Here is a 20476-nt window from a genome sequence, read left to right on the forward strand (position 1 = left end):
TCTTAACATTTTGTTTTTCGGTGTTCAGGCGAGAAGTGACAAGAATATAGACCCCTCCTCTGCAGGGCGGAGCGTGCATTTTCATTTCGTATTTTGTATTTTTTTTCTTCTCCTACCCCTGTTCCCTGCTCTGACACGTCTGCACTGAGTGAGTGGCATTGGCACACTGTCAATCGCTCACTACCGCTGCCATCAAACAACATAAAACACACACAGGCAGAAGCTGGAGCTCATAAATTTCAGCAGGGCAAGATATTTTTTTGCGCATCGCCTGTATACAGCGTTGTGTCCTAATTAATTTCTTCTCGTTGTGGCTTTTTTTTTTTTAAACCGTAATTTCCCAACTTTTTTTTTTTACATTTCATATTTTTATAGACATATTTGGACACCTTATGCCGCAGATTGTGTATTTTTTTTAATGCTGTCAGTTGTCGCGGGAATCATTTCTGCACATTTATAGTTGGCAACACCTGCAAGATTTTTTATTTGTTTACACATTTCCACATTGGATATTTTTGTTGCCGGTGCTTCAACTAGGAGGATTTGGACATTTTGGAGAAGGAATGCGCCGGGAATCCCACGAAGAGCGCTGATAAATGAGAGATCACCAAGGAGCGTTTCTGCTTCTACTACCCGTCAAATCCCAGAGAAAAGACAGATTGGCATGAGGATTCGTGCGGATACGATGGACCATCAATTTTGACAAAGAAGTGTTAAGAAGAAGAAACAAGATTTATGCATTTTTCTACAAACACAGTTACGCGTTTTGGCACTTTGGACCGCGCGTAAAAAAGCGAGAGGACAGCAACTTGGACACAAGATTTACGCTTAAACATCACTGTTATAGGCTTCTTTTTTTAAGACAAACGTGTGTAGCCTGTGTCGCTGAAGAATCACATCCGTGAACCCTTCTTGTCTACGGCACGTGTTATAACCGATTTCGTATATGAGTTTTTCAATTTGTGTCGCTCAGTGCACAGACTCTTTAGCGGCTACTATGGACGATCAAGCCCGGATCATGCAGTCGATCGGCGGGGTCAGTCTGGCCGGCCACTCGGTACAAGGAGGCATGGCATTGCCGCCTCCACATGGACACGATGGGACAGACGGAGACGGAAGAAAACAAGACATTGGTGACATTCTCCATCAAATAATGACCATAACTGATCAAAGTCTGGACGAGGCGCAAGCAAAGTTGGTTGATTTATATGTTTTATTAACTTCGCCCCCCTCCCCCTAAAAAGCACAAACGCTGAACGCATCATTATTGAGATGTGGCCCGCTTAACTTAACTCCCTCATGCATAACAATAGGCTAAAGTGGCTTTAATGATAATCATACTCTGAGGTGTATTTACTGCCTTGCAAATAATAAACACAAGAGAAAGTTGTCACAGAGGGTACAACAGCATTGCATTTAAACTGCTTATGTGCACTGCTAACAGAACCTGAGTGAGCTTGTATTGTTCTAAAAGTTTGTGTGCACACATGTCGTCTATAAATGTTCATATATTTTCAAACTATATATATTTTCTAACTATAAATTGAAGCTCTTGTCTGTTGGCTCATTATATAAATGACATGTCATTGGAGATTATATAGTAGTCTAACCCGACTAACTAACCAATACTTTTTTTTAATGTATAAAACCAAATTATTACTTTTAAGAGACGTTTTGGTTGAAACATTGCAAGGCATGACATAGTGACAACTAAACCTAATATTGAATCCATTTGCTTTTTATGTCTAACATGTGATTCATCAGTGAATTTATTTCAGTATTTTATCTTGTCTTATACTGAAACAGGAAACATGGACTGAACTGTCACAGAATGAAACCAGCACTCTTCAGCGTTCTCTGTGAAATCAAAGAAAAGACAGGTAAGATCTTTTTGTAAAATCATATTTGAATATGGACTCAATGAAAAACAATATTGGACCCTCACTACAATAGCACACACACACACACACACACACACACACACACACACACACACACACACACACACACACACACACACACACAGACATTCTCACCTCCCAGTGATCTGATGGCAGCCTGCATCCAGGTTACAGGAGACCTCTGGCCAAATTAATCAATCACTTTTTTTTTCTTCTAAATATGTCATTGTGTCACGCAGAAACACTCTTGTGTCATAGAAGAGGGTAGATTTTTTATGTATTTGTTCCCCCACGGTTTCGGCAGGAGCATCTTTTTCCGGCACTGGTTGCTTGGATTTAAAAAGAGAATGAGCCCCAGCTTTCACCCTCACTGCCCTGGCACTGAGCAGGATGGGGAATCCCGTAGCATATGCTCTACATAGCTGAGATCCCAATGAATTCATGCTTTATAACCTGACACAAATTGCCAGGCAAAAAAGCCTTTCAATCAATAATTGTATGGCAATTGCATGCAGACTTCTGTCCGACAAATGTAATAATTGTAAATGAAAAAAATAGAATCAACTTGAAGAAAATGATTGAAAATGATTTTTGAAGAAAGTTGCATATTAGTCATTTGCTTTTAATAAGCATCAAGTCTGCAAATGTCTACAACCAGTGTTGAAAACCTTCCTTGCGTCTGCACGCATAAACATATATATACGAGACTGCTGAAATTATAGCCAATGTTTTCATGACATAACTTTTTTTTAAAGGCCAAACTTTGATATATATTGTTTTTATACAGACACATTTCTGTGCATTTTCCCCATAATATTGATGAGATAATCTAAACTGGTTCTCTTAAAACTATTAAATGAAACATAATTGATTTAGATTAATACAATATTTTTGCAGACTATATTATGTCGTATATTTATGTGATTGTCCTGTTCATGAAAATAGAAACATAGTACTGTTGAACCGATGCTTCAAATGTTCACACTACTGTCCATCACTATTTACTTTGTAAATATAATATTTGACTGTTCCTCAGTCAAAGGAAATATATGAAGAATACAGTGCTGTGGTTTTGGTGTAATTTAGCAAACCTGATGCCTTGTCATATTTGTGACCTTTGTGCAGTTTATGAGGAAATTGGCTTGGGAGAGATCATAAAAGTTTATGAACTTCCCCAACACAGGTGGCGTCCATAGGGACAGGCAGAGTGTCCACAGTCTAGCCGAGGTTATCTACTGTGTGTGTGTGTGTGTGTGTGTGTGTGTGTGTGTCTCTGTGTGTCTGTGTGTGTGTGTGTGTGTGTGTGTGTGTGTGTGTGTACCTGTTGAGTTTACATAATGAAAGAGACAGAGCGAGAAAAAACAGAGGCTGCATCGCACATCACACAAGATGCCAGCTTTTATTTTCTATGTGACCATTGATTTGATGTGAAAGTGTTTTCCAGTACAGAGGCTCTGCTGCATGTCTAGAATGTAGTACTCAGAGAAAAAAAATATTAAGGGATTTTATTTATATACACTAAAATCCTGTTCAAATTACTCTACACGTTACTTTAATTAGGTGATCTACCAGTTTGTTAGTTGGAACTTGTATGACGGCTCCAGTTTAAATGCTTCTGCTGTGAACTAAGCTCTCAAGTTTAAATAAGCCACTAAATGTGCATGAAAAAGTAAATGAAAATGAAAATTTTTTTGTGAAATATATACATTCACAGGTACGTTTTTATGTGCCCGGGAATAAGTGAGTGTGACAAAGAGATGAGACAGTGGAAGAGAGGGAGAATGTGTGTGTGTGTGTGTGTGTGTGTGTGTGTGTGTGTGTGTGTGTGTGTGTGTGTGTGTGTGTGTGTGTGCGTGCGTGCGTGCGTGCGTGGTTAACCTGTGGTTTAGAGTCACAGCCTCCCCCTCTTAGCCATTGACAGAACTCAGCTGGTCTGGTGGCCTTGTTGACCGGCCTGTTTTCCCAGCACAGTGAGTCTTTCACTGGCTCCTGTAGCATCGTTCACAGGCCTTCCTTGGCCCTTTCGTGTCCGTTCACATTGCCCAGGGGTCGCCGTCTTTTAGCCATGAGATCCACCGCTGGCTGGTCTTGACTTTTAATATTACATTTGAAAGCGGTCCAAGAATCATCGGTGTAATTACTGCGCACATGTATCATGTTATGGAGATTTACTAGTGAGTTCATGGTTCAGCTTCAAAGCTTTTTTCTGTTATTTTGTGATCAGTGGTGAGACACAATCTTACTCTGGATGTTATTGTAAAGATAAAGAAGAGCATTTTCTTGCTTTTTCAGGGTGTTGGGAAGTTTCTGCCACTCTTCTAACTTGTTATTGTAGAGCTACAACATATTTCTGCATTGCTAATGCCCTAGAAGTATTAATTCACTTTGATATGCTAATTAGAGAGCATTATGCAAGAAATGAGATTAAGTGGCAGCATGAAGTCATTTGCCTGTCACTAAATTGAGTGTTTTTAGCAGGAGGGGTTTTTCCCCAAAAAATTTCTTGGTTTTGCATTTAGAAAGGCTAAATGTGATGTTCGGTTGGCAAGTGGAGTTCTTTGTCCTTCAAGATTTTCTTTCAAAACATATATATTATTATAGGAATTCAAAAGTTGGATTATAATGTTTCAAACTGTTTCAGGACAAAGGATACATTCATGTACCTTTTTTCCCTGTAGGCTGCCTGAGAAGACAATGAATGCATTGAGTGAAAATTGCCTGTGATTCAGATGAGCTGTGCAGTTATTCCTCTGTGCTGGGGTTTGTTTTATCCTGCTGGCTACTCCCTTGTCTTGCTCTCGTGCTTAGAGGAGAGGCTCACAGCAGCAGCAGTGGGAGCGGCAAGAATAACAAAGGTGAAAGATTACCTCCATATGGTATTTCTGACCAGGAAAAGAGAGGTTCTGTAGCAAGACTCCTTTTTGATGTGAGGTTTAATCAATAGAAAGAGATTACAGAAAACTATTACAGGCTAAATCACGGAGTGCCACAGAGAGGCTTAGCCCTCTCCACAGCTCTCTCAGCTGCATGGCGCTTCTTTTGGCTGCGTATTGACTTGTTGTTTTCCTGACCTTTGACTCATCAGGTTCAGAAACAGGGGGTCTAGAGAGGTAGGGGAGGGAGAGAGTGTGGCAGATTCAAGCTGATAAATGGTCCGATCCAGTGTTTAACGCAGTGGATTAGGGAGGGACTACACGCACACTCCCGAGCCAATGTCGGCGTTTTCTTGCACATGTTGGATTTGGCTTCAGGAAAACGCTAAACATGCTTTCATGTATGTTTATTAGTTCGTCTGCATTATATGTAATGTTCAGCCAGGAAAGACTGTGTTAATTAAATACAGTTCAGGATGAGCCTGTAATTAACCACATGCAAGGCCGACTAAAAGCATTACCTGGAGTAAATAGAGTTAGAACTGAGGAGGTAAGCATTTCTGAAATCTACAGGAAACATTCATTTCAATGTTCCCTGACAAAGTTAATGACTTCTCTTATTCCAATTGGGGTATTATTCATATCAATGTTTAATAATAACAACACATATTATGATTATTAATAATAATTATTATAATAATTATAATCTATGTTTGAATTATTATTATTATTGTAGCAGCTAAAGTAAAATTATCCCACTTACAAGTCAAGGAACATAGAACAAATATTCAGTTTGTCTAGATTTTTCTACCTTCAGGGTTTTCTCGGTCCTGAAGACGCTCCAGTAAATGCATGACAGAGAACAGAAAGCTATTCAGCAGGAGAGACAATTGATTTTGGCTGCTTTTTGTCTCAGAAAGCCCCAGTGATGCGGCTGCAGTGACTAGATAGTGTTGTGCCGAATGGCTCGCACACAGCTGGGTTCCTGACTGGCTCAATGGCAGGGCCACTAGTGCTTCCTCCTCTAAAGCATGAGGGGGACCGGGGAAGATGTGGCTATTATCTAAGTAGCTCCCAAATACCCTCCATTTCCCCATCAAGCAAAGATGAAAAGAAGACGAGCCAGACAAAGAGGAGAAGGGTGGAAAGAGAGTTTATACATCAGGTTCATTTGGAAGGCTAAATGCTTTCGTGCTGAGGAGATAGATGCCTCTGCGCTGGTGCTGCCTGGTGTCTGCACGCACGGCTCCTCAAATCTTTTTTTTGTTTTTTTTTGTATGATGATTCAGTGGTGTCCCTCCATCTGCACACACACGAGCACCCATCTTGCAAACGTCTCCTTCGCTCCGCCTCCATCGCTCCGAGCGTTTTTCTGCCGGCTCCTGCGCGATCAACAGCTCATAATTGTTTTTTGCACATACGTTATGCAAATGAGTCTTTATGGCAACTGGCACAACAATTAGCATCCTCCAACAATATTTTAGTAGGTTAATTGCTAAATTTCTGAATTGTACATCTGAGTTGTTAATTAGGCATGACAGAGGTGGTGAAATAGTTATCTTCAGGCGGTGGCAGCCAGCAGAGGCTGCTTGGGATGCAAAGAGGAAGGATTGATTGAAATGAGTTTACAGCAGGATAGCAGCGTGTCTGTTTGAGACTCTTCGCATGCCCCTTTTGCTTTTTGAGGCGTTTGCCTGTCAATGAATGTAGAAATATAAACCCGGAGCAGGCAGGGAGAAGCTGGATCAAACTCTGACCCCCTGTAGAAATAGATTAAACGTGAACGATACAACTTGTTGTCGTGTCGGCATGAGTTACCAAGGATTTTTTTCATGCATCACTGAGGCTGCACTCTTGTCAAAACAGTGAAAGACCTTTGACCAGCCAGACATAGTTAAAGTAAATGTTTCTTTTCCAGAAGTTGCAATATGGAAATGTTCACTGCATTAAAGTTAATGCCAACAACACACACCTTTTATATTTCTCACTTTTAATTTCATGAGGCAGAATTACAAAAACAAAAAGTGTTTCTTTGTACATTTTTGGCAAAAAATAAAATACACTTTTGATGCTCTTATGATTATGAGAAACAAATGTGTCATTTTAAATGATATGGTTATAGTTAGGATAGCATACTTTCAATTACCTGTTTTTATTTAGAGCAAAAAAGAAAAGAAAAAAAATAAGTTTTTAACATGAACTTTTCCCAGTCTCATGTGTCATGATGTTCATTACCGTGTCACTCGATGGCCGAGTCTATGTAATGCCATGGAGCCGGTTATTAGTGTAAAAAGGGTTAGAGTGAAAGACTGGTGCAAAGCAAGTCCTCTCTCAGTAATGACTCTGCTATTTATAGGCCCCTATTTCATTAGCTGTAGTGTTTCAGGGAAGAGTTTTCCTCATGGGACAGTAGACACCATGATGTTCATTTACTCTGTACACATTACATGTGGACAACTAAATGACCTATCATTTGTGAGTGCACGAACACTGAAAACAATCCGGCTTTTGTCGCTATTTTTTGCTTCTGCTCGAGTAACCTTTCCTGTATTCTTTTATTTTGACGGATCTACTGTTACTTGTTACATGTTTCTGGAGATAGTTAAATGCTTGTATTTTTTCATGATGGTTTTGTCATGTGTGTGTGTGTGTGTGTGGAGCTGTTACTCCTACAGGTGATGGATTTCTGTAAAGGATTTGAGGAAGGAATTAGAGGCAGAAGTCAGTAAATATTTTTTTTATTTCATTTGCAATATTTTGACACAGCAGCAGTCTGCAGTTTGTTACTTGAGTTAAACAGAAGGATACGTTGTCGTCACCTTTCTTTTCTTTACATACGATTGCTTTCCAAAAGCAGAAAAAAAGGAATCCTTTCCTCATTTGCAAGCTTGAAAATGAAGCCCGTCTTCCCATTGTTCTATATGCCATTGTTCCACATGTTTCATACATTACAATGATAAATTGAAGGCAGGAATGGGAAAAAGACTGCAATGCAATGAAATTTTAATCAGCGTCTTCTGCTGCTTTAATAAGGCAAATAATTCTTATTGGCTGCTGTGTTAAGATTTCTAATATTTAATTCATAACAAACCTTGCATTATTCTGCTTTAGCCCTAAGACAAGCTCCACTCTACTGCTTGCCAAAAGGCAACTATGGGAAAAAATAAAGGGAGCATGGGGATATAAAGGGAACTGCACACTGAGCATTTTTCTCGTCAGTCGTGGCAAAATACTATCACATTGTTTTCAAATTGTTTCTGAGTTTAAATATTTATTTAGAATAATTTTAAATAATGATTATGCTGGAGGTAATGATCAAGAAGCTGGACTGCTACTGCTGGTGATCTGTGCCTAACACCTGAAAATGCCTCCTTGTTTAACTTTGTCAGCGGTCAGTAAAAGTATGACTATTCACAAACATCATTTTATTTTCTTAAGCCCTTGAAGTATATTCTTGCGTCTGAAGTAATGGAAAGATGGCGAGGGGCCAGCAGCTAGGTGCTGGTTCATGTTACAGTGAAACGGCGGGCCCTGTTTTCGTCTCTCGGTGAAATGGCTTAATTGGTGTCAGAGCCCCAGGGATAAAGGCCTCTTGCTCTGAAACACAGCCACACAGGCCCTGTCTTCCCTCAAACCAGGAGGAACGGCCAGCGTCTGCTGGTGAATGAGGACTAAGCCGTGGCATAACAATACCAAATGATGTTTGGGATGACAGAAATTAATATGCGCTTGCTCCCAGAAAGCTGTGATTAATGACGGCGAGCAGGGGAATGCTGTCCCTCCTTTTTGCTCCTCTTTGATGGGGATTGAAAAGCAAAAAAAAAGAAAGAAAAAGGTTTCTCCTCTCTTTAGAAAGTGGAGGTCATCCAGAGTACATTACTGCTATTCTTCTCTTGCTTTTTCCCAAAGCAGTAGGCAGGAAAGGACGGAGCACTTGTGATGGATTTTGGAATGATTCACTAACATTGGTAGCTGGTGTGTATTGTCCCATGGCACGTGGCTCCCAGAGACACTACCTGTATATCTTTACCACACTGCTCATAATTTCAACCGCAATAATTAATAGCTGATAGTTACGTATATATTTTACATAACTCATTCAGGATCATTTGAAGAGAAATGAAGCAGTTCTAATTGTAATATTAGAGTCAATAACTGATTTGAGTCTTTTTTGCATATGGAATTTAAACACACACATTGATTTGGAGCCAAAACGTGTGAACAAAATGGTGGTGTGCTGTTGTCATGATAATGATCTGTATCTGTTGTGTCCTAGGAGGAGACACATGAATATTTAATTGTGTCTGCTAGAGAGATCCCCAGACCCTTCTGCTCATTTCTTACTTTCTCTAATGTGTTTCCACCCTCCCAGGTACTTCCTCTCTTAGTAATGGAGAATTAAAGCGTGCATTAAAATGATATAAATTGCAATGTGAGGGATTTCTAAGGACATTTGTCTCCCCACAATGCGGTTGAAAATTCAAATGGCAAGTTTTGACAGCGGACATACTGCTGACATGGCATATTTGCCTCACGTTGGCTCCTCAAATAAGCATTTTCTCTGTCACAGTGATTGATATGTATTAAGCATGCACTTTTTTACATCTGGAAGATGATGTGGGTGCAAGGATATGAGTTTCAAACATTGAATGAGTCCCCTTGATATTGATCTATTTGTGTTGCTGGAGTGGCAGGTGCTATACGAAGACCGTGTCAGCTTTGATTGTTTGTGTCAGTGATCCGAGCCGACATTGAGCTCTCTTACTGTTCGTCACTGCACTTCTTTTTGATGAATGGCAGCACACTGCACAGATCCTCAAAAAAACATGTCTACACCGTCTCCCCAACCCTGTGAATCAGCATTGGTGGACAGAGATCTGTATCGCGTGTGTGCGCTTAGTTTTCTTCATGCAAATATGTGGGACCTGCATTCTTTTTGCAGGAAATGTCCCGAAGGTTGTCTTTTAATGCAATTATGTGAAAGCTTTCCATGTGAATGTAAACATCAGTTGTTGATAGACAGGAGGTGTTTCTCTCTTTTTTTATATTTAAGATGAGTTCTTAACCTGTGTGTGTGTGTGTGTGTGTGTGTGTGTGTGTGTGTGTGTGTGTGTGTGTGTGTGTGTGTGTGTGTGTGTGTGTGTGATGGCAGGCCTGCTAGGTTGTGGCGTGAAGGTGAGGTGCGTGATGCTCGGAGCCTTTGTAAGTATGCAGAGCACGGCAGGCGTCTCGCGGGTGCTGAAGGAGAGCATGGAGTGGCAGAGTTAATTTATTTAATGACTGAGCGTCTTATATCTCCCCAGCCCTGATTAGAATCCATGCTTGATGAGGGAAGCGATAGAGGGGTGTGCACTGCCCCTAGGCCCTAGCACGTACGTTCATGGTTTTCTTTCTCCAGTGTCTTTTTTCCCTGCCCCCTTTCCACTGGGTTTTGCACAAAACAAAAGGAAAAATGCACCACCGAGTAGGATAATTTCCACTTCTGTCTGTTGCGATATTTTTGCGATTATGTCGGTAAGGGTGATCATTGTGTCGCACATTGACAGGGAATGCAGCTCTGAGGCTGATTAAATGTGTGTGTTTGTGTGTGTGGCGTGCCCCGTGATAAAGACGAAGTGCTGTGGAGCTCTATGAACGTGGGAAAGCCAAACAGAGTGTGTCACTTTGGCAGCACGGCCTGTCAGCATTGGGGAGCTGCAGTTGTAAAAACCATGACCTTCCTCTTTGCCAGCATGTCTCCTGCAGAGCCAAAGCGCTGCCCTGTAGTTCTGGGTTGGCTGTGGGAGGGAATGCAAACACAGAGAAAGGACAGGCCGTGGAAAAAAAACGGTAAGAGCCATAATTGTAAAGAGGGGGGGTGGTTGAAGTAATGAAATACTTCTTGGAGCTATCATGACTGAGAAGGTGAGGGAGGGAAAGCGAGAGGACTGGCGAGGAAGGAAAAAATACTCCGCGGCTTCTAACATTTCCATGAGCCATCATCAGTAATGCCGCAGCAGCCTCACAAACCAGAAATTATTTCTTCAGGCATTGCTGTCAAGTGTTATTCAAATAACACTAGCCTCACATTTGAATAACAGCCGACATTTTGAATTAATTAATCAGACAAGATAGTCTGGGCCTTTTCTCATTAGTCTACGGGTCAGGCTGTGGAAGATATATGCGCTGGTGATGATATACTTGTCTTTAATAGTGATTTATGGAGATTTTGGATTGTACGCGATTTGTCAAAGGGCCTGGTAGCAGAAAAATAGGACAGTGCATATTTCATTACCTAATCTTTGATACGTTCCATGATGCTAAAAGATACAGCCCCCGTTGTTTAGATGCACAGGAAGCTCTTTTACATTCACTCTTCTTGAGTGAAGAGGGACACAAGCACACGCTCGTTTTTGCACGCACGCACACACACACACACACATTTAATCTTCTCTCATAGGCCTCACCCATTTTACTTTTCCTATGCAATTAAGCGAGGGCTGTAAATTATAACTGTGTCGTACTTTAATTATCATGGTGTAAAAATAGAGTTCCTGTCTTTGAGAGGAATTCATTAACTTACTCAATATTCCATGTCAGTTCAGAGAATCACAAGATTGGAGCAAGGTTTGTGTTTAACGTGCTTTAAAGCAAGTGTTTTATTTATTTTGATGTAGTTTAAACTAGGTAGAAAAGTAGAAAATAATAAGTAGGTTTACATATAAATGTAGACTACACATTTTTCATTATTTACCTTAATATATAGACTGTTTGCTGGATGGTGTGACATTTTTATTTTGTGTGGTCACGAAGGTGTAAATGAAAATGTGTATTTCTGAAAGTGTGCTAACGATGTAGTGTCACCAGCTATATTGGGCGTTAAATAGTAATGAACCAACACTTTTTTTTAACATACACAGGTTTTAATTATCCAAAGTAGACATGTGGCACATGCAGTGTGCATCCGTGATTTTGTGCTAGTCCAGGTGTATGTGTGTTTGTGTGTTTGTGTGTGTGTGTTTGTGTGTGTGTGTGTGTGTGTGTGTGTGTGTGTGTGTGTGTGTGTGTTTGTACACAAGTGTCAGGAAGCTACGAGCTGTTGCCATTCCGGTGAGCAGCCCACACAAAATGCACCAACACCAGTGTGACAAAACATTCAAATAAATTGCTGTCAGGCTGCCGAAACACCAAGTGCAGCGATTTTTATCTGACATGTGGAAGACCCAGACATGTAGTCCTGACAAGTAACGGCGGAGCACCTGTGAGAGACAGGCGATAAAAATCAGGATATGCCTGATTCTCGGCATAACAATACCTATCATTACTTGATATTATTACTCTTCTTTTAGAGAGAGCTCAAGATGGAAAGATAGTACGCACGTGGTGGCTGCCCTAAAGTCTCGATAATAAATGATCTTCGGCCGTTGTTTGTATAGGTGCATTTAAAATGTACACTGAAATGGAATTATGCAGTCATGACATATCAACAAGTACTGAACCGGTTTTTATATTCATGTATTGTTTGTTACTCAAACTGCCATGCAAAAAATTGCCATGCAAAAAAGTATTAAATTCTGCAGGCTCATTGTACACAAAGTCCAAGGTTAGGACATTTATTTATTCTAGTCCAGAATCATTGTTGACAGGTGTTTTATTTAAACAACACAATCACAGTCACGTGTACGATAATTGTGTCGGATTCATACTTTTTTTTAAAGATACAATTTATATTTTTTCTCTTTATATTGCACTGCTAAACACAGGATTTTGAAGCTCTCTGCAGTGTGAATACAATTTAGTCCAAATTTGTTACGACTCTGATTGACTTTGTTTTAAGCAGCATGGAGGCACAAATAAATACTAAGGGAGCCTGTGTTGCTTCACGTATTTTCATTGTTTCTACAAAATTGACTCAGTAATTTTTAAATCCAATTGAGAAGCGTAAAAATAATGCTTTTCAGAAACACTGAAACAAAGGACTCACTGTGGAATGTGCCATTCATTCTCTACTGTATTGTTATTTTCTCCCTTATAGGTTACTAATGAGGAATCGGCCCTCATTATGATTTTAAGGATGAGAGAGGAAAGCTTTTAATTAATGATATGTAAATGGTTCTGAATTGATTATGTTAGAATATCAAGAGAGATGGGTAGAAGCTGTGGTGTAATATATTTTAATTAAGAATTAATTAAAAATGATGGCAATTTTATAGAGGCTCACAGAAAATAGAAGAATTTATTCTCTGTCACAAGTAAATCAACCCGTGATTAAATAAACAGACACATGCTGTATTCATTGAAGTTATATTTATAGTTTGCCAGGAAGAATTATCCCGATTATTTAAAAAAAAAGATCAGTGAGGTATGTCAGTGGTCGACCACAAGCTGGGTTCTCTGGGGTTAATGGTGATTTATCTCATTCCTAATTCATGAGATCCTCCTGGTCTGTGTTAGGTGGATCAATAAAGCTGTGTTTCCTTTTTGAATTCAGTGTCTACAATTAGATTTGCAACGTGGAATACAATTATAAGTAAGACATGAATGCCTGTTTTTATCACTTGTGGCAAGTGAATGTGCACCCCAAAATATATCAATCTGTTTATGAGGTAAAAAGATTTGTTTGAAAAAGATGAGTTGTGACTCGACATGCACCCTCGTTAACCTTTTTAATTGCTATCTGCTTTCTTTCATTCATTCTTCAGGGCAGAGGAAAACAGACGACATTAGCTGCATTAACCGCGTGCGCCACTATTAAAGGGAGAGAGGTCTTTGTTTTTCCGCAACGGTGGCATGCATGCTCTGTGCTAAACTCCGCGATCAATGGCAGAGAGGCTGCTATCACAGCTCTCGGAGCAGGCGTAGCTCAGGGGGGAGGGAAGGGGGGTCCCTGGTGGTTCATTTTGATTGGAGCGCAGAGTTTTGTGTTGAAAGGCGAGGGAGAGACAGGCTGTTGGAAGCAAATCCCCCTGGATCAGTTAGAGCTTTGCAACAAAAACACCTTGATATTCCTGGGAACATTTGCTTAGGAAAAGGAATGAATTTAAATAAACGGGCAACAAGAGAACGAATGATCTAAAGCGTTTCTGAAGGTTTCTACGTTCAGAGAAAGCTTGTGTATCTCAGGCTTAGAATTAATTCATAATCCACTTTTAAAATCACAGTAAAATGCTGGAGTGTAAAAAAGGGAATATTAATGCAACTGTATTTCTTCGATATGTTGTTCCACATTTTTAAAGAGCTTTTTTTAGATTCATAGAAATATATGTTAGAGGATTGTGTGATTAGGGTGACGGGCAGACACAGGCAGTGTGTGAGTCTGTGGCAGCGGAGAGCCTCTATGAGCTAACCAATCTGTTATGGGCGGCAGGGAGGATGTGCTGCTTGAGATAGAGCGAGCGTTGAATGGATTATTAGTCCGAGTCCCCCCAGGTCACATGTAAAGGCTTAAAGGCATCATAAACAGTCACAAGTGCACACACATGTACACATACACAATGTGCAGAGGGACGTGCGTTGAGAAAGGAAAAAAAGCATGCAGGGACACAGACCTCTGCATGCATGCACGTATACAGTGCATGCACGGCAGAGGCTGGCAGAGCATCTTCTTTTTGGCACCTGCAACTAGTTGCAATACATCACTGTCAATATCACTTCCTCCACCTATCCGCATTTGTGCGTTAGTTATCCACAGAGGCCTTTGTCAAAAAGTTGAGCAGTCTTGACACCAGCTCCCTAGTGGGAACAGAAAAGGTGGAGTTGTGCTGGGGGATGTCATCGCTGGCTGTACTCTTTGCACCCAACAGCATCCTAATGACAACTGAACATACAAACATTATGACACAATTAATTCTGTAATTGACACGAAGAGAAATTCGGAATGGCAAAAGCAAATCTTTTTTTTTGGTTTCTAGTATTTATCCTGAGTCACACAGATAAGTGCTGTATTTATGAAATGAAGGCAGAATAATGACAATAAAACGGCAGGTTGAGGTTTATTTTGTTTAGGGCCTCTTGTAGTGAGTGTATGCGCTTGTGTAATTGACAGTGAGTGTAGCTTGTAAGGAGGAAGTGAGGGCACCGCGCCTCCTGTGTGAGCTCACTGTGAAGACGAGGAGAGTCTGCCTGTGGCACTGCTAGTGGTGAACACCAACAGCTACGTCCACGACAGAGAGGAGGTGGGGGAGTAGAAGGGGGGTGCAGGGGAGGGTCAGCGTCTGAACTGGCTGATGGGAGCCAGAACATGAAACAATGCCGGGGGAACGTCTGGTGGGTTCGCTGCACAGAATTACAAGCGAGGGAGCAGGCCTGCTGAGGCAATTACAGCTTAATGGGGTCATTTGGAAGGCAATTGCCAGGGGTTAATGTAGTATGGAGAGATGAGGTGAGATTGAAGTGAAATTTTTGGCTAGAAAATGTGTTCAAATGAAAAGGGAGCAGGCAGACAAGTTGTGCACTGATAGGGTGGGAGGTTGATTGGGGAACTGGAATGCCAGCTTTCACACAGGGCAGACGCGATAGACGCGAAGCCTGGACGCTCACCCGGGTGTTAGCTACACCAGACCACACTGTACACACAGGTGCTTTCTGCTTCCTAAGCCAAGCCTGTGCTCACTCTTCTGGCCTGTTCTTCCTGTCTAAACCAAGAACAAGAGCTCCACTGTGTACTCCTGATCACTGTCCTGCTTTACTCACAGACATACAGTAGCTTCTGTCGTCTGGAATTACCTGCAATATCATTTCCTGTATTGGGATCACCAACCAGCAGGACACAAATCAGAATGCAAAGCTGTTTCTAAGTGACACAGAGAAAGATGTGTCAGAGAGACTACAAGAGGCACCTTAGAGAACGAGGATAAAAAGGATCATTATGCGCTGTTACGTTAGCCAGTTCATTACCTTAATTGCCCAACATAATCCGGTGCTGGAAGGGTGCACTGGAGCTTTGGGAAAGAGTCTTTGCCAGGACCTCCTAGGCCAGGTCTCATCTCCCTGATCCCCTGATCTGTAGCAAAGAGGCCGATCGTGCTAAACTTTGATCAAAGCCAAACTTATTTAAGGTCAGCCATGTGAAATCCCCTGGGAGCCTCCGTGTTCGCCCAAGCGGACTGCAGTATAGGAAGTAGTACAGCTCTGTGCCTTGCTGCTGCTGCCTGTGACCGTGTTGGATCACTGGACAGCAATAGCATTATCATCAGCCCTTTCAAGTCTTGGGCATTTTTTTGCGATTATGCTCAACAGTGGAACTTAACATCATCCATGGGTGGAGATTCCTTGAGAGTTTGCTCTCTCACTCTCACCCTTCTCTGTCTGTCTCCCTCTCCCTCTCTTGCTTTCTGTCATCTCTGTGAAGTCTCTCCCCTCTCTCCCCTCCCTCCCCGTCCCCTCTACACAGGGTTTTGGCCAAGAGCCGGCCACTTCACTGAGGCAGATTTTCCCAGGCTCCCCAAAGGCTATTTTACCAGGATTCCCATTAGGTCTTTACCCATTACCAATGTTCCAAATCATTTACAGAAGAATCTATTTACTTTATGTGGTAATGGATTCATTTGACATGGCTTGCTCTAAAGAAACTCAGCATTTAACATGCACTTTCCCCCCAATTCAATCCCCTTCTGTATTTTCTACGTTTGGTTTACTTTTATCTGTGACAGTGGCGCTTTTCTGGTACATGCCTTTAAATCGTCCCCCCACTATGCTTTCCATTACAGTGCAATATTGGACATTGTAGAGGTGGTGGAGCATTGTGTCAGTGCTGCAGGAAACACAAGTATGATGCAACTCTGTTGTCATTTAAGAGTGACAAATAGACAGTGGCAGACCATCAGAAAGGGGGAGAGAGTGGAATGGTGTCGCTGACAAACTGCTGTGACCTTTGGGTCCTTTGGCCTCCAGAGTGCACGACACATGCAGTGTTTACCTCAGGTCAGCAGCAGTGTGAACATGCTGGTCCCCCATGGAGAAAAGCCCGGCCTATTTCTCTCATCACATTTGAATCGGAAAAATCCATAATCAGTCAGATAACCTTCCGTCAAATTGGATGCATGTGTCTGGAATAACAAAACAAATGGGATGCAACGTCTGTTTGTCTTTGTACATTTTAAAATACTATTAGTTGGCCATGCTAAATCCCACTTAATTCACAAACGGTCCATAAAGCAAAGCAACGGCAAAATAGAAGCATAGTGCCTGAAGCTACTGCGCACTTCCCTTGCCTCTATTCCATGTCACCAAAGCATCCCATCAAAGGCTGCCTCCTTCCTGTTGTAAGGTAGGGAAAAAAATCAATGCTGCAATCTTTTCTTTTTGCCTCCTCCAATCCGTAATTGAAATGGAAAATCAAATGAACGGCAAGCAGATAATTGTTTTATCAATATTCCCTGCCTGCCCTACAAGGGTCAGTGCAGAATGATCATGAGTCGGGGATATGACGAGGACAAAATGTGAAATTGAACAGCTAGGAGGCAATAAATCAGCCCTGACAACTAAGAGTGACCAGCATGTTGCTGCAGCAGGCAGCTCTCCCTTCAGAATTTGTCCTATAGCTGTCTACACTAAATGGGGAATATTCATCTCATTATTGTTGCACTTAATATTGCTATCAAATATTATTCTTGGAGTCCAGACGGGAAGTCAAGGTCACTTGTGCTATTATTGTTGTCATTGTTAGTGTGTGATATTGGAAAAAATAATAGAGGGCAAAGCCATATGGTCTGCAAGCCTTATGAAGACGCAAAGAATACATTTAGTCATTTGTTAGAGTTGAGGAAAGAAGCAGTTTGCTGTTTGGTTTCATTTTGACATTGCTATTACTGCTGCCTATAAATACGTGTACAATTTTGACAACCACCAAAGAGTGTTGTACAAAACACCAAGACAAATCTGCCGTTCCTTATCGTGACTAGTTGATGCAATTAATTATCAGATTTCACTGTCAAACTGTCGATGTTTGCGGAATTGTGTGCAAACTTAAGTCGGAAAATAACAATGGACGGATTCAGATATAATACAATACATTATTAACTGATGATACCTATGGTAACTGTTAACAAATAGCTGACATTACAACTTTGATGATCAAGAAATATTCCTCTGAGCTTTGATGATTGCAAACTTAAATTCTACAGATTTTCGTTTTGGAGCAGAGACAATAATGTAGTGATATAACTAATAATTTAGTGACATAACTAATAATTTAGTTAATTATCCATTAATTTCGGAAAATAGTGTTGCTGTCTAAACTCCAAAGATATTCAGTTTACTACGATATAAGACAAAGAAATGCAGCAAACTTCTATAGTAGTAAAAGTTGGAGGAAGGTTGGAGAAAGGCATTCATGCATAAAAACTGACTGAAATTATTAATTGACAATCAATATTTGCCTTTTATATTTATGTCAATCAACTTGTCGATTAACGACTAATTGTATGGCAGCTTATTTGTCTTATATGTCTTTAAATAAACCCATCGTGCTAGCTTTCTAAGTCTTGTAAAAACTGCAGATAAAACAGTTGCCAGAAAATCGACATCCTAAATCATGTGACGTCCCTTCCCATCTGGCTCATCCAGTTGCAAGGCATTGACAAAAATATGAAATTGATTTGGTTGAAGGGTGTTAAAGAGCCGACAGGAGAATGTCACAAACAATGAATGGTCACAGCTTGGAGGAAAATCAATGACAGAGGTTGAAGCCAGTCTAGAGTGCTACTTGGCAGTGTTGCACTCGAGCTGGAAAAGAGCTGTCTCCTGGCCTTGGTTGTCTGATCAAAAGAAAGACTTGATAGCTTTAATGAAGGAGGATAGAAATGACAACTGAAATAAAGACGTTGCAGCCAAGATTGTTTGAGTTCAATGTAGGTGGTGGCTATATGCACTGTTTGAAATTCATTTTTAATTTGCGACTGTGAGAAGACTTTCTATAGCCATGCTTCATCTGTATGCATAGTTGTAATGCAGAATCACAGTGACTCCCTGGTAGCTCGTAGGGCAATGCTTGTCACCTTCTAAAGCACTGTAAAGCATGTACTTACTATCATGTGTACATATCATTATAGTGTTTGTAGTACAATTTTACATTGTGGAGATCCATAAATCAGACTGGCCTAGAGTCAACGGATGAGAAAAATGTCTGTCTTTTACACAAGTTATGTTAATTTTACGATGTATATTATGATCTTTGGAAGGAGGAAAAAAATGAATTGTCAGAGTGTCTTTCAAGTGGACACAGTGATGAAAATCCCCCCTACTTTGTTGGGATTGCAGTTGTAAGCTTTGCACCATATGCTACTTTCCTCTTTAGCTGGGATTATGCCATCATTATTGCTGATAAAAGCTGTTTACTGCCTTGGCTCCAAATCGATGCTCGGGGCGCTCTGAAACTGGCATTCCCTCTCCAGAAGAGTTCATTCCATGCCAGCTGCTCAGGATTCAACCTCCTTTGTTTAAGATTTCACAGTTTTTGTAATGTTTATTTTCTATTTAGTTTCTACCCCCATTTTCCTCACACATGAGGTTTGTCCTGCATTAGCATATGTTTGCAACAATTTGACATTTACATTTGATTTGCTTACAGCAGATTGAAGGTGTCGAGACATGGTTACACAATACTCTTGGAGCTACAATGGCAGTTAACACAGTAGCCATAGACTATAAAATACAAATAACAGAGCCTGTTTAAAGGGTTTGTTTTCTATCCCAAAATGCAATCATGGCATTGAAAAGGCTCTAAATTCAGAGTAGTATCCTAAAGGCTCTCACAGTGTTACCAATCAATGGCATAATCAGTCAATGCAGATTCAGCCCGACAGCTGTGTTAAGATAACAACTGGTTCTCATGACTGTAGCGGCCCCAATGACCTTGTGTGCCTCAAATTAATAATGTAAAATCAACACAAGACAACCACCCCCCTGGTTCCCATGCAGACAATGATGAACTACCTTCGCCTTACCATCAAAGGCCACTCAGACGAAGTCATGTTTCAAGGCCTAGACCATAATGTCACGTTTTTTCTTTTTCCCTTTTTTCAACTTAGGCTCCATGTCCCTTAAATAATGTCTCTCACTCTTCCTCTACAGCTCCCTAGTACCCAGGGAAATCATACTGATCAATATTTCCCATTTGAGAGGAACTGCAGCAAACATTCACACAGGATTTACTGTAGCCCTCTGTTAGACTTTAATCAAGCTATAATTTAGATCCAACAAACAAAAGGTTCTGTTGAAAATAAAGGGAAAGTGTATTTGCAATTTTACGGATTTAGTCCTTTATACATTTTATTACTATATAGTCCCTGTTAGCCTTATAGATTATGTTGTATTTGATTTATCTATTTCTATCTATCGATCTATCTTTTTACATTTACTTATTTTTAGACTGTGTGTGTTGGTGTTCATGCATGTGCTTGCATGCATTCATAATGTCTTCACAGGGCATAAATCAGAACATGCTATCTCAGTACTTCTTTATATTGGTCAAGGGCCATTGAGCAAAACAGCTTAATGTGCCCTTAACCATTTCAGTCGTGGCAGGAAGTGAAAAGACTGCTGACTGGCTGACACTGGGACCGACACCCTCTGCAGTCTGTTTATAGTTTAATAAAGTGTGTTGGATTTTCTGAAGAATGCTCCAGAATAACAGTTGTTCAGTTTAAAACAATGGATGGATTTGAGTAAGATAGCTAGTTTTAGTAACAAAGGTGTTTTATTAAACTGGTTGTTTTAGTCGAC

General features: G+C 40.7%; 1 protein-coding gene across 6 annotated transcripts in view; it reads left to right on the forward strand.

The window, feature by feature from the left end:
- Positions 1 to 946: 946 nt before the first annotated feature.
- The window catches only part of pbx3b (pre-B-cell leukemia homeobox 3b), a gene marked incomplete at both ends in the record, with an annotated part of 54877 nt that continues 35347 nt past the window's right edge, over positions 947 to 20476 (forward strand). For 4 of the 6 annotated variants that reach the window (XM_079222690.1, XM_079222691.1, XM_079222693.1 and 1 more), the window contains 2 exons: positions 998 to 1194; positions 1807 to 1880. In XM_079222690.1, the coding sequence (XP_079078816.1) occupies positions 998 to 1194; positions 1807 to 1880 (271 nt within the window). Of the gene's footprint in view, positions 1195 to 1806; positions 1881 to 20476 lie in introns of all 6 variants that reach the window. The other 2 variants (XM_079222689.1, XM_079222692.1) reach the window with 1 other exon arrangement.

The sequence above is a fragment of the Taurulus bubalis genome, assembly GCF_910589615.1.
Source record: "Taurulus bubalis genome assembly, chromosome: 8".
NCBI lineage: Eukaryota > Metazoa > Chordata > Actinopteri > Perciformes > Cottidae > Taurulus > Taurulus bubalis.